Source organism: Silurus meridionalis, chromosome 18 (assembly GCF_014805685.1).
Source record: "Silurus meridionalis isolate SWU-2019-XX chromosome 18, ASM1480568v1, whole genome shotgun sequence".
Taxonomy (NCBI): domain Eukaryota; kingdom Metazoa; phylum Chordata; class Actinopteri; order Siluriformes; family Siluridae; genus Silurus; species Silurus meridionalis.
This window is the reverse complement of record NC_060901.1, coordinates 27343446-27360355: the sequence shown is the minus strand read 5'-3', so window position 1 is coordinate 27360355 and position 16910 is coordinate 27343446. Positions and strand designations below refer to the sequence as shown.

The window sequence follows — 16910 nt, the reverse complement described above, 5'->3', positions numbered from 1 at the left end:
TACATCTCGGAACTGAGGAGACCAGTTGTTAAATTTTGAGACAGGACTGTTGTCCCATATGTGTCTGATACAGGATTTTAATTTTTGCTGCCCTAATAACTGTATATAGCATTTAGCATTGATGAAACTTTCCAGATGTGCAAGCTGCCCATTTTACAGGAACTAATGCACCATCATAACATCAGAGATGTGACTTTTTAAACTGGGTGCTAAAAACAAGCTGGTCCCTATAATCTTTAGTCCAGAAAACAGGATGTCAATGGTTTTGTCTCACCACAGAACAGTTTTCCATTCTGTCTCAGTACATTTTAAAAGAGTTTTGTCCCAGAGAAGATGGTGGTGTTTCTGAATCATGTTTATGCAGTCTTTAACAGATTGAAGCTCTGCCCATCTTTTCTTCTGAGAGACTCTTCCTCTTTTAGATGCACTGTTTATATTTAATCATCTCACTGACCTGCTGACAATAATCCCTATTAGTTGCTTAATGTTTTTCCAACTGTTTAATTTTAATAACACTCATTTTTTAAACAGTTTTGTTGCACCGTCCCAACTTTTTTGAGACGTGTTTCAGCCATCAAACTCTAAAATTACCTTGTTTTTTCCTTAAAATGGTATATATTCTCAGTTCAAACATTTGACATGATTTCTGTTTTATTGTAAATAAAATATGGGTTTATGAAATTTGCAAATCATTACATTCTGTATTTATTTACACTTTTTTTTGGAATTGGGTTTGTACACCATACTGATTCAGTAAACCATACTAACTTAATGCTTATTTTTCTGAATTCCCCCTTTAACTTTAACTTGAATTTTATTGCATATTAATCATATTTATGATGTAAATTGAACATTGTAGTTTAGATGCAATAAGAGGATTTTTCCTTATTCCTTGCACGTTGCAGTCATCAAATACAGAAGATTATTCACTCTCATTGAAAAAGAAGGAAAATTCTACTGCTGCTCTTTTGTTATCTAATAACTGTGTCTAGAAAAGAGATCAAATGTTGGAATATTTGCAGAGTTACACTTTATTTAATTCACCACCTTAAAACATTCGGCAAACAGTAGTCATAATTTAAAGCCCATTTCTGAGTTTGCTATTAATATTTATTTTGGAATATTTTGCAAAGTGTAATAAGCAACTGTGATACACATCTCACTACAGTACAGTGTGTATGTTACTATACTGATTTTGAGAATTTGATGATATAGATATTTGTAATTACAACATTTACAAATATTATTAAAACCTTTCTAAAAACAAATTCATGAAAGTATATTAATCCATGTAAAAAAGAGGAATTATAAAGGATTTAACAGGAAATATTCATGAAAGCACATTGATTAATGCAGAATCTGTTTGGAATATCTGCAGAGTTATAATTAATGTAACGCACCTCCTAAACCACGGATAAAACAGAGCGTAAATAACCGGATTGATGGTGGAATTTAGATAAACCACGATCATAAGCCTCTGAATAGTTTCTGCCTGCAGGTCAATAACACCACCTAATAAACTGTAAATATAATACGGAAGTAAACACGCTAGAAACACACACACTACTATACCGAGGACTTTGGCTGCTTTTCTCTCAGATTTCATGGAGTGGGAGGTGATTTTCTGTGTTTGAGGTCGTGTGTGATTATTAAGCTCTCTGATAGCAGTGGCGTGTTTCTTAGCGATCAGAAAAACCCGACTGTACAATATGATTATGACAGAAAGAGGAAATATAAATGTTAGTGTAAGGTCAATAAAGGGCCAAACCTCATTGATATAAAACACACACTCTCCAGGACACATAAAAGAATTTGTGAAGTTTCCATTGACATACATGAGTGCTATGATGTAGGTCACCACTACACACCAGTCAAACACAATTACAGTACAAGTGATCCTCACTGATACTCTGTTCCTGTACAGAAAAGGGTGTGAAAGAGCAAAATAGCGATCCACAGCAATCAGAGTGATGTTATAAATGGACAAGATTGTGAGGAAACAAGCAATCAACCAAAAACTGATGCAGAATCCTCTCCCAAAAATCCAGCACGACTCAATAATCCAGATTAACATCAGAGGCATCACAAAAGCACCAACAAGGAAATCCGTTACAGCCAGAGAGAGCAAGAGCATGTTGGTTGGTGTGTGAAGCTGCCTAAAGTGAAAAATAGAGATGATGACAAGCAGATTTCCACACATTGTTAGAAGAACCACAGCAGCTGAACACACGTACAGTAAGATATAAACTGCAGGAGATCCAGATCTCTCTGGACAGGAAGAATTTATACAGTAATCTGACTGGTTAACCTCTGTCAGGTTCATACTGTCTACACCACTGAAATAAATACTTCATATTCAAATGATATCATTGTTCAACAGTAACAAGTCAGAATTAAATGAATTATGGCTGAAACTGATGGTGGTTTTATAGTCTATAAATTGCTCACACCCCCTGAGTTTGAGTGGCAGCAGATGATGTAATGCTGGAAAAAAAGGCCTCGATTGTACGGTAGAGAGAATTATACCAGCAATTATGTAAACTAAAGGAAAAACATTGTTATGTATAGACACACTACATACATATAAACTTTTAATAGGATATAATCTCATCAGGACCGCTTTAGTCTGGATTAGAAGGTCATGAGTTTCTACCCCCGCACTGCCATGTTGCCTCTGCTTGTAATTTCATCAAGGCCTTTAACCCTTCAAATCCTCCCGCAGTAGCAAGGTAAGGCCATTAGGTGGCAGTCATGCCACTTTCCTTAGGCAAATACTGATTTTTAAAGATGTAGAGAATACGAGGCGCATCTGAGGGCACCAGGATGAATTAAGTAAACTGACTTTTATAATTCTGGATAGAGCACAAATTTACCACTTTATCTTACATGTTAAATTAAGGCTGAAAAATTTGATAAAGGTGCGCGCAAACCCAAAGCTTAACTCCGACTTTTTACATTAGTTTCAGGTTTCAAGTTTTATTTGTCGTTTGTACAATGAAATTCTTAAATGAGGCTTCAGGTGAACTACAGCAAATATTAAATATACAACATTTAGAAAAATGTTATATTTACCGTACATTAGAACAGTTAAGAAACTAATTCATTCATCTTCAGTGATGTTACTTAAAAGTTTTCAGAAACTCTAAATAATTTAGTGAAAAGTAATGAAAGCCATCTGGTATGTCACTCCTCTATAAGTTATACTAACAATCTATGCTAAAGCCTGGAACTGTGGGCCAAATGTTCACAGAACTAGAACTTGGATCTGGAAGCAGGAAATGTCCTTTCTGCAAGGCTGATTCAGGTTTTTCAGAGATAAATTGCTCCAACAGAAGCAGCTGCATCACAAAAGCATAGAGAACAAAAGGCCTACAAGTTGCCATCAATATGCAGACTTCCGTGAAACAAAATCTATTTTGAATATCAACACAGTTCTTATGAGCACCTGCCCTATAAATAAAAACAAGTGTAAAATAAAATATTTTCAGAATAAATCCTAATGCCATATTAAACGTGTACCTGTGTCTTTATAGCTTCTTCCCAAATCATTGTCCCAAACTGATAACAGGATATATTGTCAATGGATAAATAAAATTAAATAAATAGTAGAATAAAAAGCTGTGTTGTCTAATATCTTAGTAAAATGGACGACTTGGCCAGCAAACTTGCCGCCACACTGGGGTCGGTTACTAGGCTTTGAAATGTAGAACAAGTGTGGATCCTACACTATTGGGCCCAGGTGGGCTGTATGTGGGTTCCCCACACTATCTAGAGCAGGGCCTAGGGTGCCCCATTCACTTTAGCCTGGATGTAGGCTAGCACACAAGGATCCCACATGGGACCATGCTTGCCCAATGTTTCAGGATGGTAACAAAAGCAGCACAAAGTACTTCATTTGCATAATGTTGCCACAAAGTGGATTCCATTGGGGGCCACTCCACATGGGCCACCACTTTTAGGCTGTTTCACTAGGTCAAGAGTTAGAGTCACCTGTGATTTTCATGAACAAAATAAACAAAAACATAAAGTCATGGTCTTCCGGGTTTGTGGTGCGCACTTCCGGGATGGATTTAGAGTCGGTGGGTGTCTTGCAGTTTTTCCTGTGCCACCGGATATTTAAGGACTCCAAAACTCTTACTCTCTGACAAATTGTCTCATCGGTTCCCCTGATTTTCCCTGAGATATTTCAGCCATTTACCTGCACTTTTCCTACTGCCTGTACGATTTATGGACTGTATTGTCGGTTTGCATTTCCTTCTGACCTGCTCTGCTCTGCGCTGTTGCCAGTTTTGGTGGACTGTATGTTGTTGTGGGCCTGCGCCTGAACCTGCGGTTGGCCCAGCGGGCGTAGAAGAGGGAAGACCGGAGGAGTGCAGCCCAGATATTCTTCCAGGCACTGTGACAGCGGTTGACCATAGATCCTGCTGATGGTACCAGGGTCTCCTCTTCTCGAGAGTAAAATACGGGTGGGAGGTTACAGAATTCAATCCAGAGGTTGGTGGTGAATTGAGGACCTTCACCAGACACAATATTACTGGGGAGACAATAAACTTTCTTTCGGCTTCTCTCATTAGGGGTCGCCACAGCGGATCATCTGCATGTTTGATTTGGCACGCTTTTACGCTGGATGCCATTCCTAACGCAACCCTCCCCAATTAATCCGGGCTTGGGACCGGCACTGAAAGTGGCTGGGGTTGGTTCCCTGACCGGGGCTCGATTAATGGAGAGACAATGTAGCCAAAAAACATGCTGAAGCAGAAGTCAGGCCATTTCTTTGATCTAGAGGAGTTTGGGAAGTGGTATAAAGTGAGCCATTTTGGATATCCGATCTATTATTGAAAGGATGGTAGTTTGGCCGGCGAGGGGGAATAGGATGGTAGCAAAATCTAAAGCTATGCAGGTTTATGATTAACTGGGGACAGGAAAAGAACAAAACAGATCGGCTGAACAGGACCTTAGGGTCTTGTACTGGGCACAAATGGGATAGGCAGCCACAAACTGCCGAACATCATCTTTGATGATGGGCCACCAAAAGCGTTGCTACAGGTGGGTCAAGGTCCGAGTAGTGCCCATGTGGTAGAGAGGTGAAAGCTATGGTACCATTGGAGGACCTGGGAGTGAAGCTGGTCAGGCATGTAGAGTCTCACCTCAGGACTCAGGAGTTCGAGTCAGCGGGTGTCTTGCAGCTTTTTCCATTCCAACGGATATTTAAGGACCTTAAAACTCTTACTCTCTGCCAGATTGTCTCATCGGTTTCTCCCCTGAGATATTCCAGCCATTTACCTGCACTTTCCCTACTGTTTGTATAATTTATGGACTGTACTGTCAGTTTGCATCTCCATCTAACCTGCTCTGCTCTGCGCTGTTGCCAGTTTTAGCAGACTGTTTTTTCTGCCCTGCCCTCTTATGTACGAATGCTGTTCATTGACTTCAGCTCAGCATTCAACACAATCATTCCTCAGCACCTGATCGAGAAGTTGAACCTTCTGGGCCTGAACACCTCCCTCTGTAACTGGATCCTGGACTACTTCCCGACTGGGAGACCCCAGTCAGTCAGGATTGGGAACAGCATCTCCAGCACCAACACACTGAGCACTGGGGCGCCCCAGGGCTGTGTGCTCAGTCCACTGATGTTCACTCTGCTGACTCACAACTGTGTAGCAATGCACAGCTCGAACCACATCATGGGGTCTAATCAGCAAGAACGACGAGTCAGCATACAGAGAGGAGGTGCAACGGTTAACTGCCTGGTGTGGAGCAAACAACCTGTCTCTGAACGTGGACAAAACTAAAGAGATGGTTGTGGACTTCAGGAGAGCACAGAGCGACCAATCTCCACTGATTATTGATGGATCCTCAGTGGAGATCGTCAAGAGCACCAAATGTCTTGGTGTTCATCTGGCAGACAACCTCACCTGGTCACTCAACACCAGCTCCATCACAAAAAAAGCCCAGCAGCGTCTCTACTTTCTGAGAAGGCTGAGAAAAACCCACCTCCCTCCCCCATCCTGAGAGCATCCTGAGCAGCTGCATCACTGCCTGGTTTGGGAACTGCACCGCCTCGGACCGCAAGTCCCTACAGAGGATAGTGAGGACAGCTGAGAAGATCATCGGAATCTCTCTCCCCTCTATCATGGACATTTACACTACACGCTGCATCCGCAAAGCACACAGCATTGTGGACGATCACACACACCACTCACACACACTTTTTCCACTCCTACCATCAGGAAAACGGTTCCAAAGCATTCGGGCCGTCACAACAAGACTATGCAACAGTTTCTTTTCACAAGCCATCAGGCTTCTCAACACACAGAACTGAAACGGAACTCTCTCTCACACACACACACACTCAAATGTGTGTAACGAACTGTAAAATTTTTCCTAGACTTAACACTCCACTCCGTTCCACCACCATTCATTTATTTATTATTTATTATTCTAAACTGTACCACACTCTTAACTGCTGTTTTTTGCACATTTATCATTATCATTGTATTATACTGTTTACATGCAGTTTTTTGCACCTTTGACTGCTGCTGTATTTTTGCACTACATTGTTCTGTTTATGCTCACTTCTGGGATATAGTTTTAGTTTGTATAGTTTTTACAGTCTTCTTGTACAGTACCGTATAATCAAGTATACAGTAGGTTTACTGGTCGGCGCTATATTGGGTTTTGTGTCTTGTCTTGTGTCGTCTGTTTGCACTGTCTGTCTGCACTGTTTGCACTAGGTTGCACTCGATGCACTTTATGTAACTTGTGTTGTAGCTCTATGTTGTTTTGTTTGTTGTTGTTTAGTGTAGCACCAGGGTTCTGGAGAAATGTTGTCTCATTTTTACTGTGTACTGTGTACCACTGTGTATAGTAGAAATGACAATAAAAGCCTCTTGACTCTCTCTCTCAATGCATCCATATTTGGAATATTGAACTCTTTAGGTATCTGTGTTTTTGAACTGTTTTCTGGGGTCTCTGTTATTGGACTGTTTTTGAATCTGCACTGTTGTGATTTTTTTTTTTTGCATGCCATTGGAACTGTCCTCTTGGTTACACCTCAGCACTGTTGACTTTAACTTTAGACTCTCACATCCTGCATTTGGGTCCTACCACTCGCACTCCTAACACATACTAGCAAAATAGTGGGGCCTGCCCACATCAGCGAACATGGCATTAAACCTTGACTCACAAAGTGATAGTTGTTTAAAAGAACCAAATAGGGTTAAAAAACATGTCTGTCAGTCAGCACTATTCTTGCAGGTTTATTTTTAAAAGGTGCACATTTTTTTAAATCCAATTTTAGTGCAGTATGGCCCCTTTGTGGAATCTCACTGTAGCTCCAGAATCATTATGATAAATCACCTTTTGGTCTCTTGGAAATGTGACTCTCTGAACCCTCTGTAATATTTCTGGTGAGCTACAACTGAATTGCTGGAAGATAATAATAATAAAGAAATGTTCACTTCTGAGCCACGGTTATTTTTCTTATACTTCTAAATTCTTATTTTATGTTTTATTTTAATGTCACAGGCACATAAATAATAATTATATTGATTTAGATTAAGCCATACATAGGTTACTTTTAAATCTCTCATTCTAATATCACCTGATAAACAAAATAAATGTATTAATTAAATAAAAACACTTAATACAATAATATGATTTATAAAATAAACCTGCTACACCTTTGGAAAAATAGTCACAAGTGTAAAGTTTGCAGATGTGCTTATTTGTGAGCTTGTCATCAAAAATTTAATAGAATTACTTTAATGTTAAATAAATATTTTATGCTGAAAATCAGGGTTTTATTAATTTATTAATGATATACCAACATAAACATACATTTATTAAAAAAACAATTTTAACTGTACTGTTTTACAATCTGCTTTTAAAATCTTGACTTAATTCTATACTCTCATGTGCACTAAAATAATTTCTCTTTGAAATAACAAATGCTCTGTTTATAAGTTTGTGGACACCAAAGAATCACACTTGCATGATCTATTATCTATTTGCTGTTGCCTTGTAACTGTATAAGGACATTCTGTACAATTATCTGCTTCTTCTAACTTTGGGGTAACAGTTAAAAAAAACATCATATGGCTTTGATGGTCAGGTGTCCACAAACATTTGTCTATAAAGTGTAAATCTAATATCCATGTAAAATAGAGGAATTATAAAGGATTAAACAGGAAATATTCATGAAAGAACATTGATTAATGCAGAGTCTGTTTGGAAAATCTGCAGAGTTATAATTAATTTAATGCACCTCCTAAACCACGGATAAAACAGAGCGTAAATAACCGGATTAATGGTGGAATTTAGAAAAAGTGCCATCACCAGTTTCTGAAATGTTTCACTCTGAATTTCAATAACTTTACATAATATACTGTAAATATAATATGGAAGTAAACACACCAGAAACACGGACACTAAAATGCCGAGGACTTTGGCTGCTTTTCTCTCAGATTTCATGGAGTGGGAGGTGATTTTCTGTGTTTGAGGTCGTGTGTGATTATTAAGCTCTCTGATAGCAGTGGCGTGTTTCTTAGCGATCAGAAAAACCTGACTGTACAATATGATTAGGACAAAAAGTGGAAATATAAATGATAAAACAAGATCAATTACAGACCAAACCTCATTCAGAAAGAAGAAACACTCTCCAGGACACATGACAAAATACATAAAGTTTCCATTGAAATACAAAAGTGCTGTGATGTAGGTCACCACTACACACCAGTCAAAACCTACTAAAATACAAGTGATCCTCACTGATACTCTGTTCATGTACAGAAAAGGGTGTGAAAGAGCCAAATAGCGATCCACAGCGATCAGAGCGATGTTGTAGATGGAAAGGACTGTGATGAAACCACAAACCAGCCAAAAACCGATGCAGAAACTTCTTCCAAAAAACCAGCATGACTCAATAATCCAGATTAACATCGGCGGCATCACATAAGCACCAACGAGGAAATCTGACACGGCCAGAGAGAGCACGAGCATGTTGGTCGGAGTGTGAAGCTGCTTGAAGTGAAGAACAGAGATGATGATGAGCAGATTTCCACACACTGTTAGAAGAACCACAGCAGCTGAACACATGTACAGTAAGATATAAACTGCAGGAGATACAGATCTCTCTGGACAGGAGAAATGCTCACAGCGATCCGAGAGATTCAACTCTGTCACGTTCATGAATACAATGTTTGTCTCATTAAACAACTCACTATAAACTCATACTCCAAGTAGTTAAAGGGTGAGTAACTTGGATGCTTTTATACTGTTGAAAATGATAAATGATCCCACCCCTAAATTTTGATTGACCCGATAACACACATGTAGACATCTCATTGGAACAAAAGGGATAGAAGTGTTTTTTATCCATCAATATAGAAATATAATAGTTCAACACAGTAAGCCTCAGAGAAAAAAAACATCTATTCATAAAATACATGTTAAACTCGACTAATTAAAAGGTTTTAAAAGGTTTAAATATAATTTAATATTATTAATCTGCTGGCTGTAAAATTGGCACTCACTGGAGGCACTGACTGGAGGAGGCCCAGAACACCTTTCAGGTGATTACAGACCACAAGAATCTGACGTACATCCAGCAGACCTGCTGTCTCAACCCCCACCAAGCAGGATGGTCTCTGTTTTTGTGTGTTTTCTATTTACACTTGCGTATTAACCTGGGTTCAAAAATCTTAAACCCTATGCCTTGTCCCTTTTTTTTTATTCCTGCCAATGAGGAAAGGCCTGTATCCTCCATCCTACCACCCACTATAAAGTTATAGCATCTGTCAAATGGGCCATTAATTCCAACACTCATGAACCAGATCTGGGAGAAGGCCCTGTTAATTGCTTATTTGCCCCCAGAGCAGTCTGCTCCAGGGTCCTTCAATTGGGGCATTCGTCAAGGTTAGTTAACCATCTGGATTTGGCCGGCTTGCTTGACTTTTATCAAAAGAAGATTTTGGTGGTCCACTATCCATGAATATGTCAAGGCCTTTGTGGTTGCTTTTACTACATGCTCCCAAGGCAAGGTTTTAAACCAAGCACCTCAGCGGATGATCCAATCATTACCCACCCCTTATCCTCTGAGCTACCACCAACTTTTCTTCTGGCTTCCACTAGGAGTCTAAAGAGCAGATGGAAAGGCTGAACCAGGATTTAAAAGACCACCCTAAGGTGGATGGCTGCATAAAGCGAAAATGTCAGAAGAATAGGACTTAACTGGCTTGCCATGGATTAAGATGCTTGGCCGCTCTAAGATACTCTAGGTTTCAGCAATCTAATCACATGATGAACGTGTGTTTCGTGCCCTCCAGCCAATGGCGCCACTCCTTAAGTGCCAGCTTGACCGGCAGCAGCTCACAGTTCACGATGGAATAGTTCTGTTCGGCCGAGTTAAGTCGGCATGAGAAGAAGGCGCATAGATGGAGCAGATGTCACTGGCTTCTCTCTGGGACAGAATGGCCCCACACCCTTGTCAGAGGCATCAACTTCCACAACAAATTGCCAGGATGGGTCCGGCATAATGAGGACTGGCGCAGAGGTGAACTGGTTCTTGAGTCTCAGGAAGGCTTGTTTGGCCTCAGAGATCAAGGCTGTCTTCCATTCTCCCCTCCCGGACTTGAACCAGGTGGTAAGCGTTGTGAAGGTCTTGCTTGGTAAAGATGGTGGCCCCCTGGAGGATCTCAAAGGCCAAAGACATTAAAAGCAAGGCATACCGATTCCATGATAATTGCCCTGGTTTTGTTAAAGACCGTGCCAAGATCATGGTACTCAGCGGGGAGGGAGCTAAGTTCGGGGGTGGTTCCTTACCAGAATGAGCCTGGGGGTCGGGGAAATAGTGAAGAGACAACTGCCGTGACAGGAGACCCCCCACTCCAACACCTGGTTGCTAGTTCAGTCCAAGTTATCTTTATGTTTCTGCAACTGTGGGAAACCAAACATGGTAGGTGCTTGCAGTGAAGGGATGAAGAGGAAAGATAACCATCTTATGTAACACAGCAGTGAATATCAAAAGGGGTTTGGTGTGGCGGGTTATCCAGGGGAGAAAAAAGCCCTCAAAGGCTCAGACCAGGAAAGGCGAACAAAGTGGCTTAGACTCAAAGTCCAGCTGGTAAGCGAGCTCCTTATCAAGGAATTCTGCGCCTGCCCCGGAGTCGACAAACACAGCTAACTCGTGGGACAGAGTCCCAAGAACCGGTGTCTCTCCTTTTTTTGTCCTGTAGAGGGGGTGGCGGCCAATCTCCATGTGCTGTGGAGGTGGGATTTGTGGGACTATGGGGCGAGGTTTTGCTGTGGCCAGGAGAAAGTACGCTGGGGCAGGGTAGGGACTGGGTTGCCAGGGTCGTTAGTAAACTCTCATCCGCCAGTTGATCCGGGTAGCCAAGCTGATCAGGGTGTCCAGGCCCACCATTTGGCCATGCCTGAAAGCCATTTGGCCATGCCTGAAAGCAGGGAAATCACATAGGCCACCTTGATGTTCATCCAGAAAAGACAAGGGCTAGAGCTGTAAAGTGATCTTGCAGTTCAGCAGAAATGACTGGCACTCACCAGGTTGCCCTGCAAAACATGTAGGGGCCAGAAGATGAACCTCACATTGTTGTGTTGGTGCCAGGATGGGTGCTGGGATTGCGGTTGTTATGGCTTGGATAGTTGGCGTCTGAGAAGCAGGGGCCTGGGTGGCCAGGATCTAAGGAGTAGAACCCTGGTTGTGCTGAATGGCCAAGTCATGTATTGCGAATTCATATATGCATTCATATATATATATATATATATATATATATATATATATATATATATATATATATATATATATATCACAGGTGTGTAATTAGTAAGCCGGCGAGCAGCTCCGTGCGGGCGGGGCACGCACGGGAGAAGAATCAGGGAGCTCCCTTACAGTAAGTGTTAAATTATGTTTACATTACGGTAATTTGTGGTATATTTGTTTGTTAAAATAGGCTACAATTACTTTTTAAGTGCTTTATACTTTGTACTTTATAAGCGATTGAATGAGATCTCGGAACGGATTAAATCACTTTTACATTCATTCTTATGGGGAAAATCAGTTCGAACGTACGAGCAAATGGACCTACGAGCAATTTTCAAAAACGAATTAAGCTCGTACAACGGGGTTTCACTGTATCAGATTAAGCTCTCGTAAGAGAACAAGAGATTATTGCATGCAAACAAGGTCAATGGAGCTGAAGTGCGACATCTTTTGGGAAAACGTGGGCATTACAGGGGAAAGGTAAATTGAACCAGGTTTACCCGTACCTATTTTAATAGAATTTGATCATGTTTGGCGGGCCGGATTAATAAACCTAACGGGCAGTGTCTGGCCCGCGGGCCGTAGTTTGCCCATGTCTGATTTAAACAGTTCTTTTTATTAGAATTAGAGCAATATGCAGGGTATTTAAACTTGGAAGAACAGAAAACAAACTGTCCAAAAATGTATGGTCTCTTCGTAGGAACAACAGTCCAGAAATTGAAGAGCCAGAGATCAGAGAGTCCAAGGGAGGAAAAAAGAACCTGGTGAACGGAAAACCTGAATGCCGAGTGAGAAGGCAGGCCAAAAATAGTCTGTGATCCGCAAGCTGGCAAGGAAAAAAGAATCCAATGAAGCTGCGTGAGTCTGAGAAAACCAGGAAATACAAAATCCAAACGAAAAAAAACCCGCAAAGGGAAAACAAGGGCTGGAATGTCTTGAAATGCCCGGGGCGGGGCGACGAGACAATCTGGCAAAGGAGGCGAGGAAACGGCCACTGGTGGACATTTTCAATACCTTTAAATGTGGTTTTAATATTGTTTTCTTTAAAATCTCTTACTTTAATATTATCTGATAAACTAAATAAATATATACATCAAATTAAAAAAATGTATACATTGATATAATTAATAAAATGCTGCTCCTACACCTTTGGAAAAATAGTCACAGGTTTAAAGTTTGCAGATGTGATTATTTGTGTTTTAATTGTATTTTAATGTTAAATCAATAATTATATAGAATTACTGTAATGTTAATTCGATTATTTATGCATCAAATCAGGATTTTATTATTTCATGTACCAACATAGACATACATTTAATCGAAAACAATTTTAACTGTACAGTTTTACAAACTGCTTTTTAAAGGCTTTACTTAATTCTATTCTCTCATGTGCACTAAAATAATTTCTTTTAAAATAACAAATACTCTGTTTATACAACAGACAACAAACCAATTCATTTAAATCAAATCACTTTTTATTTGTCACATACACATACATACAGAGTACGACATGCAGTGAAATGCTTTTTACGACGGTCCAGCATGAGGGAATAGGATGGGGAGAAAAAAAAAAAAAAAAAAGGAGGTAGATAAATAAAAATAAAAAGTATAAACTATATAAAATAAATGTATATACAAGCATGCGTATGAACAGTAAACAGGAATATTTAAGGTGATTGATGTGATTGTCCTTAAAGTGACCGTGTGCGGTATGGTGTGGTATAAAGTGCACTGTGCTGTGCAAGTCCAGAGTTAAAGTCACATTATATTAATGATGTGAGCTTAAAAAAAGATTTGTGGACACCAGAGAATCACACTTGCATGATTTATTCTCTATTTGCTGTTATAATAACCTTCACTCGTCTGAATAAAGGTCTTCTATTAGATTTTGCAGTGTGGCTGAGGGGATTTATAATCGTTTAGCCACAAAAGCATAAGTGAGATCAGGTCCTGATGTTGGTGAGGAAGCCTGGGGTTCAGTCGTGTCTTAATGGAGCTCCATGTGTGTACAAGTGGAAATGTCATGCAGGAGAACAATGTTGGGCTTCTTAGTTCCAGTGAAGAGAAACCTAGGTTCTGTCATGTGTCCTGGAGAGTGTTTTTTCTTTGTAAATGAGGTTTGGTCTGTAATTGATCTTGTTGTATCATTTCTATTTCCACTTTCTGTCATAATCATATTGTACAGTCGGGTTTTTATGGTCGCTAAGAAACACGCCACTGCTATCAGAGAGCTTAATAATCACACACGACCTCAATCACAGAAAATCACCTCCCACTCCATGAAATCTGAGAGAAAAGCAGCCAAAGTCCTCGGTATTTTAGTGTCCGTGTTTCTGGTGTGTTTACTCCCGTATTATATTTACAGTTTATTAGGTGGTGTTATTGTAATACATGAAGAAATATTTTATAAACTTACTGCTGTTGGATTTCTCAATTGCACCATTGATCCGTTTATTTACGCTCTGTTTTATCCGTGGTTTAGGAGGTGCATTAAATTAATTATAACTCTGCAGATATTCGAAACAGACTCTGCATTAATCAATATTCTTTCATGAATATTTCCTGTTAAATCCTTTATAATTCCTCTATTTTACATGGATATTAGATTTACACTCTACAGATTGTGGACACCTGACCAACAAAACCATATGATGTTCTTTCTTTAACTGTTACCCCAAAGTTAGAAGAAGCAGATAAGTGTTCAGAATGTCTTTATACTGTAACATTACAGTTTCCATTGAAATACAAAATTGATGTCATGTAGGTCACCACTACACACCAGTCAAAACCAATTATAATACAAGTGATTCTCACTGATACTCTGTTCATGTACAGAAAAGGGTGTGAAAGAGCCAAATAGCGATCCACAGCGATCAGAACGATGTTGTAGATGGAAAAGACTGTGATGAAACCACAAATCAACCAAAAAACACTGCAGAAACTTCTTCCAAAAATCCAGCATGACTCAATAATCCAGATGAACATCGGAGGCATCACAAAAGAGATCAGAGAGATTTGTCACATTCATGCTCTCTACAGCGTTTTAAGAAATAGCTCATATTTAGATGATTTAATACTAAAAGTGTAGAAATTCACAATCCTATGATTTCCTGCTCAAATGCTTGTTGGTTTTATAGGTTATAAATGACTCACACCCCCTGGGTTTGAGTGGCAGCAGATGAATACACATGATGTAATGCCATAGAGAACAACAGGCCTACAAGTTGCCATCATTATGCAGACGTGTGTGGAACAAAATCTCTATTGAATATCAACACAGATCTAATGAGCACCTGCCCTATGAATAAAGACACATGTAAAATAAAAGATTCTCAGATTAAATCCCAATGCCATATTGAATGTTTACCTGTGTCTTTATAGCTTCATCCCAAATCATTGTCCCAAACTGTGAATAGGATATACTGTCAAAAAATATTTTTTTATTAAATTAAAAGTAGAACAAAAATCTTTGCTGTCTAATATCTTATTAAAATGGAGGACTTGGCCAGCAAACTTGGCCATTTGTGCCCACACTGGTGGCAGTTACTAGGCTTGAAATGTAGAACAAGTGTGGATCCTACACTATTGGGCCCAGGTGGGCTGAAAGTGGGTTCCCCACACTATCTAGAGCAGGGCCTAGGCTGCCCTATCCACTTAAGCCTGGATGTGGGCTAGCAAAAAAGCATCTCATGTGGGACCATGCTCTAAATGGGTCAGAGGCCAGCCCTGAGGGCCTGGTTCCCTTGAGGAATTTTCTGGCGGCCTGGGAGAGGTTGCCAGATGTGTCTGAGTGGGTCCTGTGTACTATAGAGAGGGGCTACTTGATTCAATTCGGTTCCTCTCCTCCCCTGTTCAACAGGGTGTGTCCCACCATGGTTGGACCTGAGCAGGCTCTGGTCCTGGAACAGGTGGTGCGTGCTCTTCTGGGGAAAGGGGCATCGAAGTGGTTCCCCCTCGGTCAGAGAGTCAGGCTACTACAGCCTGTACTTCGTTGTTCCAAAGAAGGATGCCAGTTTGCACCCGATCCTGGATCTGCACTCCTTGAACTGCTCACTTATGAGGTTTAGGTTCAGAACGCTCACTTCCAAAGATGTCAAGTCCGAGGACTAGTTTGTCATGATAGATCTAAAGGATGCTTACTTCTACATAGCCATCCTTCCTGCACAAAGGAGGTTCCTGAGGTTTGCTTTCGGGGGCGAAGCTTACCAATACCAGTTTCTGGGTATGAAACACTTCCTCCTAGACCTGAGGGGCCACCATGTGGTCTCTTATATTAACCCCCAGTGGGGTCTCTGTTTTCGCCTCTTAAACAAGCTTGCGCAACGGATCCTCCTGTGGTCCCAGGGGAAACTCACCTCACTGAGAGCTGTTTATATCCCGGGATAATTGAATTAGAGAGCAGACGCCCTTTTGAGGCAAAGGTCAAGGCCTAGGGAATAGAGACTCCACCACGATGTGGTGAAGCAGAAATAGAAGAGGTTTTACAGAGCCCAGTATGATCTGTTTGCGACTCAGGAGACTTTGCACTGGCCCCTAAGGGCTGGATACCATGGTGCAGATGTGGCCTATGTCTGTACGCCTTTCCCCCGATCGCGGTTCTTTTGAGAGTCCTGGAGAAAGTTCGCCAGAAAAGAGCCCGTCTCCTCTTGGTAGCACCTCGATGGCCGAGCAGACCATGTTTCGCAGACCTAGTGTCCCTCCTTGTGTGCCCTACTTGTGAAATTCCACCCAGGAGGGATCTCTTTTTACAGGCTTGGGAAGCCCTGTTTCACCCCTGCCCGGATTTGAGAAGGCTATGGCCGTGGCCCCTTGAGGGGGCACAGTTTGTAGCAGCTGGTCTCTCTGCTGAGGTACTGGAGACTGTCCTCCATTCCAGTATCTGTATGCCGTAGGTGGCGGCTGTTCACGGAGTGGTGTGAGCACCGCCGGCTGGACCCATTAAACGCCCAGTTGGTTCAGTTCTAAAGTTCTTACAGGGGCAGTTTGCCACTGGGTTGACTCCCTCGATCCTGAAGGTTTAAATGTCCACTATCGCAAAGTAAATTACCCCGCTTGCAGGGAAGTCGTTGGGTAGGCACCCTCTGGTGGCACGTTTCCTCCTCGGCTCCCGGAGGCTAAGGCCCGTGACACG

General features: G+C 41.0%; 2 protein-coding genes across 2 annotated transcripts; both read right to left on the bottom strand.

The window, feature by feature from the left end:
* Positions 1-1330: 1330 nt before the first annotated feature.
* Positions 1331-2323, bottom strand: LOC124401601 (trace amine-associated receptor 13c-like). Its single transcript, XM_046874013.1, has one exon. It carries the CDS (start codon positions 2321-2323, stop codon positions 1331-1333), a length of 993 nt encoding a protein of 330 aa, XP_046729969.1.
* A 5873-nt stretch (positions 2324-8196) lies between these two features.
* LOC124401590 (trace amine-associated receptor 13c-like) lies at positions 8197-9189 on the bottom strand. Its single transcript, XM_046873995.1, has one exon. The coding sequence runs from the start codon at positions 9187-9189 to the stop codon at positions 8197-8199; it is 993 nt and encodes a 330-aa protein (XP_046729951.1).
* Positions 9190-16910: the final 7721 nt, after the last annotated feature.

Excerpts from the sequence above, each read along its gene's own strand:
- LOC124401601 (XM_046874013.1), bottom strand. The coding sequence starts at position 2,323 with ATGAACCTGACAGAGGTTAACCAGTCAGATTACTGTATAAATTCTTCC.
- LOC124401590 (XM_046873995.1), bottom strand. The coding sequence starts at position 9,189 with ATGAACGTGACAGAGTTGAATCTCTCGGATCGCTGTGAGCATTTCTCC.